Source organism: Glossina fuscipes, unplaced genomic scaffold, assembly GCF_014805625.2.
Source record: "Glossina fuscipes isolate IAEA_lab_2018 unplaced genomic scaffold, Yale_Gfus_2 110, whole genome shotgun sequence".
In the NCBI taxonomy this organism is placed as follows: Eukaryota; Metazoa; Arthropoda; class Insecta; order Diptera; family Glossinidae; genus Glossina; species Glossina fuscipes.
The window spans coordinates 448,872-458,871 of NW_023998453.1; the positions used below are offsets into that span (position 1 = coordinate 448,872).

General features: G+C 31.0%; 2 protein-coding genes across 3 annotated transcripts in view; one reads left to right on the forward strand and one right to left on the reverse strand.

Moving 5' to 3' along the window:
* Positions 1 to 1,631, reverse strand: part of LOC119638870 (cytoplasmic aconitate hydratase-like) — a 5,933-nt gene extending 4,302 nt beyond the window's left edge. The window contains exons 1-5 of the mRNA XM_038035949.1: positions 1,524 to 1,631; positions 1,361 to 1,453; positions 683 to 852; positions 398 to 613; positions 1 to 60 (exon numbers count right to left, since the gene is read on the reverse strand). The exon at positions 1 to 60 is cut by the window's left edge and continues 148 nt beyond it. Of these exons, the coding sequence (XP_037891877.1) occupies positions 1 to 60; positions 398 to 613; positions 683 to 852; positions 1,361 to 1,453; positions 1,524 to 1,530 (546 nt within the window). The 5' untranslated portion in view covers positions 1,531 to 1,631. The remainder of the gene's footprint in view (positions 61 to 397; positions 614 to 682; positions 853 to 1,360; positions 1,454 to 1,523) is intronic.
* Positions 1,632 to 3,574: 1,943 nt separating this feature from the next.
* The window catches only part of LOC119638895 (cell wall protein IFF6), a 28,590-nt gene continuing 22,164 nt past the window's right edge, over positions 3,575 to 10,000 (forward strand). The window contains exon 1 of one of the 2 annotated variants that reach the window (XM_038035991.1): positions 3,575 to 4,594. In XM_038035991.1, coding sequence (XP_037891919.1) covers positions 4,390 to 4,594 — 205 coding nt within the window. In that variant the 5' untranslated portion in view covers positions 3,575 to 4,389. The remainder of the gene's footprint in view (positions 4,595 to 10,000) is intronic. The other variant, XM_038035992.1, reaches the window with a different exon arrangement.

The following is a 10,000-nucleotide window of genomic DNA, read 5'->3' on the forward strand; positions in this document are numbered from 1 at the left end:
GTGAACTATACCTGAACCGGGCGGTACAATCAGCATGTTATCAAAAGCTCTCGCACCCCACTTTTAAAAAGATATTGGAGGATATTAAGAGAGAACAGCAATTAAAACGAGAATTATTTTTTAAGATTTTTTGCCCCTGAACCTTTCGGACTCAAACTAAGTAGGTAGGTCTTTAATATAAATTTATGCTTTGCCTTCTTAAGTAACGCGGGAAAATCTAACTTTGACTGCTTGCAAGAGACGAAGTCGAACCATTCTTACAACAATTTTTTTTTATTTAACAATAGGTAAGAATGGTTAAGAATGGCATATTATGTCAAGCGCAAGATTAAACGCGTTAACTTGCTCCTGATATCCAAGCTGGCTCATTTATCCACGTATGGTTATAGATAATTACCTTCAAAAAAGTGAAACGTTCCTTATTGCGTTCGAATTCTAGATTTTGATTTTTAGCTAAAGCGTCGGAAGTACCCGAAAAATCGACTTGCACCGAATGATCAATTACTAAATCTGCAGGACAAATCGGATTAATTTTTTCAGGATTGCCTCCTAATTCTAAGACAGCGTCGCGCATAGCAGCAAAATCAACAACAGCAGGGACACCGGTAAAATCCTTAAACATTAATGAAATATAAATAAACATTTTTTTTTTCTTTAGTCAATCAATCATCTTATGCTTCACCTGTAATATAACCCGAGCTGGCTTAAATGAAATTTCTTCATCATTTTGTCCTAGTCTATTATCCGGTTTCCAATTCAAAATGCATTCAACATCTTTTTTGAGTATGTGGAAATTATCACAATTGCGTACTGCCGATTCCAATAATACACGTATAGAAAATGGTAGCTGATCTGAATATGAGAGAAAAAAAAAAAGAATTAGAACAAATTTATTATTTACTATAAAAAGTTCTATAAAAATTTCTTCATATACAACAAAAGATGGCTTATAAGCTTGGAAAGTCTTTTGAATTTGTTTTTATAACTTATGTGCCAAAAGTATTTTTTTCTGTTTATAAAAAAAACTGCGGAGAATGTCAAACGCGCTTAATTTTATTCAAAACAACTTTATTATTAGGGAGAACATTTTGTATGCACATATATTATGCAAATTATGAAGGTAATCAACTCTTCGTTTACTTTCGTATGCATACATTCATAAATACATACATACTAAGTAAAAGTTCCAAAAGTTCGACTTGAATAAACACAAACATTATCCCATATAATAACTCTTTGAACTCTTCCCAAAAAAGCAAGTTGCATGCCAAGTATTTAGGATCTCTTCTTTTTTTTTGTTGTAGAATGCGCAACTAGTTATAAGATGATGAAAGCTTAAATGAAAATGATTAAAACTCACCGTATTTCGGATCAATTGAAGGCAAATCATAATATTTATAATTTTCACCGCCTTTGACGAATGCCTTTTCGAATTGCGCATAAGGATTTATACCTGTGCGAAGGAAAAACATATCACGTCAACAAAAACAATATTATGCAATTTCATATATGCCGCTACATACTAGCCATGGTTTTCCTGTGGAATAATTTTTCAAGAAATTGTAATTTTATTTATCTCTCTAATGATGACTACACAAATAAAATTTAGATTTTTTTCGAAAAAACAATAAATATGAACGATTGACCAGCTCTAAGCACTTTTGACAAATAACTAAAAATTTCTCTGATAAAGAGAAGAAATTATCCACGATTAATGCTAGGAATAAGTTAGCTTATGAAGATAACAAACCGAAACGAAACAAAATATCAATGCGGAATGACATTCCAATAAACTCGTGTGTGCATGTGCTTTTATAAAAATGTGAATATATTCATTAGGTTATTATTAACTTTTTTTAAATTATTTATTCAATTCAAGAATAAAGAGTATATATATTTTTGAATTAGTATTTTGTAAAGTTTTTTTGAATTTTCATGAAAATCATTATAGGAGTCACAATTGAAATGGCAACAAATAAACCATTAGGTAGGCGAGAACTCATAAGAAAAAAGGAAATTGCAACCAATGAATGAAAGTAATTCATATGTTTTGTCGACTTATTGAAACAAATAATTAAAAAATAAATAAAAAGGAATATTATCTAACGACAAACTCTCTAATATAATATCTATATTTGAAATAATTCAACATATGACGTACGTATTTTTAATTACATAAAAGGACTGTATGTCCAAGTCCTCGAAACCTAAGAAAAATTGCAGAAATTTTTCTTTACGATTTTTAATATGTTCAGTTTAAACGTCGAAGCTTGAGAAACCTGATCAGATCCTATATGTTTTAGGCACTTAATGTTGCGACATTTGGATATTTCCTTTAGAAGAATAAACATATAGAAGTATGACAATTTACAAGAATTGGTAGCCAATTGTCAAAAAAATGCCACGACTGCGGGTTACAAATTAGGTAGGCAAATTTGTATTGCAAATCTCGATAGATTATATAAAGGGTACCTGAATCAACAAAATAAGAAGAATATGCAAAATAAATGCGTACGAACTAGGGATCTGATTAAATACTTCCAAGGAGCGTTACGAAAAAATTAAGTGAGTAAAATCAATTGCCAAACTTTCTAATAAATGAGAAAATGGCAAAAAGGCGAGTACCACCAATTGACTCATTACAAACAATAGAACAAGCACAGCCATATTTGAAGGCTTAGTCGAAAGGATCTTTGTATCCAAGCCGTGAATTTCATTCTATTTTTATCATTTTTCAGATTTCGCTTCGATTTTAACAGAACGTTTAATAGTGGTTCGGTTTTGACATTCACTATCTTTTGGTAGACGAAAGGTTAACAGTTCTTCCAACGGCTATCGCTTCTCTGTATCAAGGAAGACTGCATTCAGAACATTAAATCACATTTGGAGTTTTGTATTTTCAGTTACGAAAAAGTAACGTTGCTCGGTGGAGTTAAGTTTTTGTGTTGCCTTCAACTAAGAGTATAAGTATAAGATTTCCTTCTATTGCGTATTATTTCCATAAATTCTAAAAAGATCGACCTTCAACAATATTTTGTAAGGAATCTTAATTTAGTGGACAATATTACTATCGGCACTATTTCTGTATACTCAACGAAAGTGTTTAAACTTGAAATTAAAAGATTTGCAACAATTCCCAAGTGTCACATGACCCCGATAAGTAAATCAATTCTTAAGAACTGTTATTTTCCTATAGCGCCCATAATACGAGTATAGAATGCGTAGCTTGTAACTTCAATTCTAAGAAAACAAACAAACTCGAAATCTAGTACAAAAAGAAGATGTATTTATAATGATCTACAAGCTTCTCTTTGAATAACGGAAAATGATGAAATTATTTATATCATATTTGCCATAGTATAGCGATTAATAATTTTTTGAAGAAATAAATTCAAACTTATTACTGAGAGCAATGATATTTAGATTAAAATATTTTTTTAAAAAATTGTTTTATAGAAACGTAAGTTTAGCACAAAACCCGTAGAGTTGGCTGCACTGAAACAGAAATTACCTCGAAAGAAATTTTTTTTTGTCAGAGTATCACAGTCATAAAGAAACACTTCGTTTGCTTTGCTTGTTCATGTTGGAAGGGCCTCTTAAAACTTATTATTATTACGAATTTCCATTTTGCATACATAAGCAGAGATGTGTATAAAAGTTGATAAAAATTCGAAATTAATATTGAAAACATTTAAGCCTCATATTGTTATTTAATATTATATATAGTATGTGCCTTTGACGTTTTATTTAATTTATAATCGTATCGCATTAAATAGTTGCGCGTTCAAAGAGCAGTGTTAAACTAATAAGTCAAGCTATCACAACAAATGTGTTTCCCGTACAACCGTACAATAACAAACAAAAAAAAAAAGAAGAAAAATAAACATTTATAGATATATTGGATATTCGAAATGAAAAAATTTTAATAAGAAAAGGTGTTAATAAGTTCTCAAAATGCTTGTGAAAACTTTGATTGTGAGCAGCAATTCCTGAAAGTAATTAAATAGACGATTTATTACTTTATACATATTTTTGATAATTATTTGCATCTATGCTTTGTGTATATTTTACTCTTCGTTTTGTTTACTATTTTATCCGGGCATCCGTAAGATGTATGACATTTCTTCTGTCTTTCGTATAAGAATGTCATAAAGACCACGTAAAATAACGAATAATAAACAAAACAATAAAAAATGCAACAAAAACAATAATCAAATAATAATAAGTTCATATAATAATTGTGGAATTCTTTCGAATAATATACTTAAATATAATTTACACGATTTCCATTAAAGATATTTTTGTTTTGTGCGTTTGTTTATCAATAAATTACACATATAAATATATATATTTTGTGTATACTATTTATACAAATAAAATTCATTCATTATGGATGACGAATTTAAATTGTGTTGGAAAAATTTCCAAGATAATATTGCCAGTGGATTTCAAAATCTTTATGATCGCGGTGATTTGGTGGACGTAACTTTGGCTTGCGATGGCAAATTATTACATGCCCACAAATTTGTTTTAGCTATTTGCAGTCCATATTTTCAGGAAATATTTATCACAAATCCTTGCAAGCATCCGATAAGTAAGTATAGCATTTTAAAAGTCTTTCTTTTTTTTTTGGCTTTTCTCTTCAGTTTCTGTTGATTTACTAAAAGATAACTTTTAAACATGACCTAATCTTTATACATATTTTAGGTTACATCTATCATATAATTTTTATCGTGAAATGTGCTTAAAATAGTCAAGTAAAGGAAGAATTACTTTTTCGTTGGCATCTTATAATGTTATTACGTTACTGCAACACAAGTTAATGGAATTAACATTCTAGGAGTGTATACACACAGTACCTGGTCGAAAACTTCTTAAACTGTTTTTTTTAAAAATATCTTCCTTGCAACAGTGATAAAAAAACAAAAAAAAAAAAAAAAAAAAAATAGGAAGACTGACTAAATTCATTTAGCGTTTGCTTAGAACTCCAAAGCGCATCCTATAAGTAAATATAAAAATTTTAAAAGCGTTCTCGTTTGCTTTATTAGCTTTCAGGCATGACCTAAAGATAACGTTATTTGCCTGTCATTTTCTAAAATTACGATTATTAAAAAGGTTGTCGTATGCTAATGAAAAGATATTGAATTCCTTTTGCTGACTATAGCGCATTCAATGCATTAAATGTGTTGCATTTTACGTATTGCTAGGAATTTTTTGACATATTGACATATTTAGAAATATATGTAAATATATTTTTTGTGATTACTTTAAACTTCTATAGAATAAATATATCTAGGTACGAAGTGTAGTTTACATATGTTTACATAATTTTCAATAGTTGCGGCAACTAGCTAAAGCTTGAAACTAACGGTTCCCTTAACACTCTTTTTTTCACTTCGGTTGGCGTTAGTTGCGCTGTGTTAGCGCAGTGTTTTAAAAGATATGTTTAGCTTCAGATTTCCATGGAAGCAGTTGTACTTTCAATACATAAATCCGGAATTGTTCGTCATTGTCTGTTATCTATTATTCTGTTCTGTAATAGCGTCCGTCAAATGTATGTCGCTTAATTTCTATATTCTTTTATTCACTTAGCAGCATCTCCGCTTACATCTTTTATTTTTTAGACATTTATCAAAAACGGTATGTGTAAACATTGTCTTGTTGTGGCGAAAATTGGCTTCCAGTTCGGGGATTTTAGCTACGAAAACAATTATTTTTTTTATAGGTAATGTAGTATTTAAAAAAAATGAGGTAATGTTTTTTCAGGAATAGTTAGAAAAAAAAAAAAAAAAAGATAGCATTTCAATTATGTGTATTTCATTATTTTTACCTTGCAGTTCTTCTGATTTGCTTCTGTCGGGTTCTAATAAACAATTCCAGTCGACAACTGAGATAATAATTTAGTCTATGCCTACGACTATGAACTATCAGTAAATGTTATATCACAAAGTTTCTTTTTTTTTGTCTTTTTCAATTTGATTGTAACAATTAGAAGTTTTCGCATCTAATAAACTTTCTTTTTTAGGAATTTTGAACCCGCTTCAGTGGCCGAATGTCAAAGTGACAAAGAGTCTCTACTAACAACTTCATAGTCGTGGTGGTTTAGAGTTTGCAAGAAAGATGATAGCCTCAGATGCCATATTATTATAACCCAAGGATGTTTCAATAGTCATAAACTTTCAACAAGCCAGTGCTTTAAGACTTTAGTCTTAGAACTTACTCTCTGGCTTAATTAGTTATAATAATGATACCCTAATTTTTACTCTGTAGGCAAAAGGTATTCGAGTAAAAAATGTAATTTTTCGAAAATTCGACACCATTCGCAGACAGTAAATATTCTCGGTCCAATTAAGAATCCAATATCATATGTGGTGTGTGAAAAGTATCCGGAATTGTTAAAGAATGCAAAAATCTATTTTTAAAATTTATTGAGTTGTTGCATATTATTGCCATATAATGCAATCGATGCAATTTTGAGTCTAATATATAACCGTATGTGGTGTGCATAAAGTACGCGAATTTGTTAAGGCAAGGGATAATACTGATATTTACTACCGGTTTTTTTATTTTTATTTCCTTACAAAGAACTAATAAAAAACATAATTGAAATATTAAGCTTTAAGCCAATCCAATGAATTTACAAACAAACAAAGTTAGGAGCTTTACTTTCAATTCTTTAGTCGTTGATTTTATTTCTGTTTCCATTCTCTTGGTATTCTCTAAAATATCTTACAACTCTCATAATTGATTATTTTTGAAATTGTAAAGTAAACGCAGATATTGTAGAGTTGGCTTCGCGATAGCTTTATATGATAATTAATGAAGTAAATAATGAATAAATATATGATTTTACTTGGTCGGCTCTACATAGCCTGCACATTGTGCCAACACTGAAGTATATGTCACAAGCATTGTAATTATCAGCTAAATTTCGATTCGATTGTCAGCTAAAGTATTCGAACGGGCTGTGTTCAACTATTAACAAAAACGATGGACATATTTGAAATATTTTGAATCAATTATCGGAAATCGAAGAAGTGATCATATCAAGTTATACACTCACGTGGGTTATTGAGTACATTGGAATTTTTGGGTATCTTAAGGAGATCTTTTTTTTTTTTTAAAAAAGCCTTAAGCAAGAAGGATACGAAGAAACAAATAGAACTGAAGTCTTTTTGGATTTAGACTAAACTTTCAATGTGCACTTAAGTAGAGTGAAATTGTATAGTTAGGATTAGCCTGAAGAATGAAAATCGAAAATTATCATGTTTACGAATTAGACTATCAGTGGGACTACAAATATAAACCTTAGGCCCGCCTTAAGCGACATGATGTTAGAAATAATCTTAAGAGTATAAATTTAAAATTTTTAAACGACTTTCGTTAGAAATTTACTTGAAAGATCAGTTCATACTTGACAATAACTTTTGCTTTGCAAACGCGCGTTTATAAGTTTAATATTTGGCTTTATATGTTGTCTTCTATAAAATTGAAAACAAAATTTAAATAAGAAAGATATTGGAAAAAAGTAATATACCCTTCCTATGCGTCAATCAACCTAAATCCAATTAGATGGCTCAATTTGTATTAGAAATAGAATTATTTATGCAATTTGTTATAATTACATATGCAAGCATTTTCAATTTTTTTTTTTTTTTTTTTTTTTGGAATAACAAATTATAAGAAGTCACCTTGCTTTAAAGGAAACGTATTCCAAGTTTATTGAATGAAAAGTCAATTACAGGTCTTCAAATCAAAAATAGCTGATATCTTCTAATATATCGGAAATCGGTGCGTAATTCGAAAATCAAAAATCTCTTTGTTGTCCCATTTCGTTGTTTCGTTTGTATTATTAGTCTCTAAAGCTCTAACAAGTCTTACCTATATTTTCATAACATTTTTTCATAAAGTTCATGTATAATTACATTTATTTCATTATTACATATATTAGTTAGTTAGATTTGCACCAACGAATTGTGATTTTCTGACAACTCAGGCCATTCTGTACAGAATTTTGGCAAGGGTTTAACGTGGGTTCCTGCCTGAAAGGCTTAACCCCACGGTGGCCAAAGCCACTTTAAGCGTACTACGCCCCCTGGCGAGTTAGACAATCCCCATAGAGTAGGGGCCTAAACAGCACCAGAGTCCAGAACGGTTTATTGTGTATGGAACAATAAACCCCACTCTGGTCAATGGTGAGGCCTAGCTGCACTCAAATTGTTCCATTTTAGCTAGGAACTCGCCAACCACAACCACCACGAGTACTCCCCGAAGGGCCTCACCCAAGCAGTCAGGACTCACAAATTGATCAACGCCTTAAGGCTTCCACTATGCTGTTGATCAATTACCACCATTACCCGCAGGCATCCGTGACATTCTGTACACAAATATTTGCCCAGTTAAAGGAGCTGGTACAAGTTAATATATTGGACGATGCGTGTTAAATTTTAGCAAGAATTGTATTGATCGACCCAAGGGACATACTCTTCTCTTGACATTTTATTGCAAAGCACTTTAGCCTGTATTAAGCCGAGTTCAAACAGTGATAGCGATAAGCTTCAGAGACCTTGTGTACATTTTCATTGACCCTTATCGAATAGTGGACTGAACTTGGCATGTTCAGCATTGCCTCGGTCGTGGAATTTAAGAGTTCGTCTTTAAATTTGATTATTTTGGTAAATTTTTCGTAGTTCAAAAAGGGCTCAATCGGTCAAAGATCGGTACAATATAATGACAATTAACAAATGAAGCTAGCAAAAAAATTTGCTTTTTTCTCCTTAATGCTTCTAAGCCGACAATTAATATAACGAAAAAAATGTCTATGCATAGTGTCTAAGTTACCTTGCAGTATATACGCTACAATGATAAAAATTATCATTTTCTTCGTCTTTTTTTTTCATGGGTATAAAATATTCGTCTACAACCGATTATAATTTTCGAAAAGTTAGCGTAAATTTACAAAGAGATATCTCTGTGGCGTAAAAACTTCAAAGAACAATGTTTAAGGGGAGTAATTTTCGCAGACTAGGGATCAAGGTATGTTGGCTTTAGTTTGGGTCGAAAACCTATGCAAACGTCACCTTGTCAACAGAAAGTGCAATTATTTTCAACTAAGACCGAGAGTTGGTATTACCATTAGAAGTTTGAATTTAAAAATTGCAAAAAAACAAAGGGCTTTCGCTTCCAAAATAGTGAAATAAATAAAATGATAAAAATAAAAAAAATGATCATTAATTCAATGCCTAAGTTGGGCGGAAATATCTGCTCAGCAAAAAAAAAAAGAGAAGAACAAGAGAAAATCAATCGCTTTTGATGAAAACATCATCATTCATCAAATTCCAAAGGAATTTTCGCATAAAATGTACGCGCAAACAGAATCCATCCTATTCATCTCACTTGGCTTTCAACTAATCGGTTTTGTTTAAACGAAGATCTTACGTCGCGAGTTCAATAAAGTATTTTAGGTATGTTAAGGAAAAAGAATTTGAAATATGGAATAAATGGATTGAAAAATTGTTAAACTTAAGCGAGAGTGAACAAATGTGCTTTCGCTTGCTACTTCCTTTTGAGTTCTTTATGAAGCTACGAATTAATGGAGATCCGAATCAATTGATTATTCGTGTTCGATGGGCATTTGGAACCATCACCTTGAAGTTTATTTTTACAAAAAATTACTAAAAGTGGACACAGTGTTACATTGTAGACAAGTGATTTGCCCCGCCCATCTGCCAAACAATAGTTGAAGTGTTTAAAGAAAAACTTTAGCCACACTTTTCTTTGTTTAGGTCGGCAAGGTCGTCATAACATTGCATTGTGCATTGAAACTCGTGTTCGTTCTGAGTGAAAGGAATGAACCGTTAGAGAGATTATTAAAGTTTATCTTGGACATTTTGCAAGACTTTAAATATCTTAAAAAGATATCTTCATTTCTTCTCTGGCTACACACTTTATATTAATGGTCACTTACACGCTAAACTAAAACTAAAAAACAAAAAAAAGA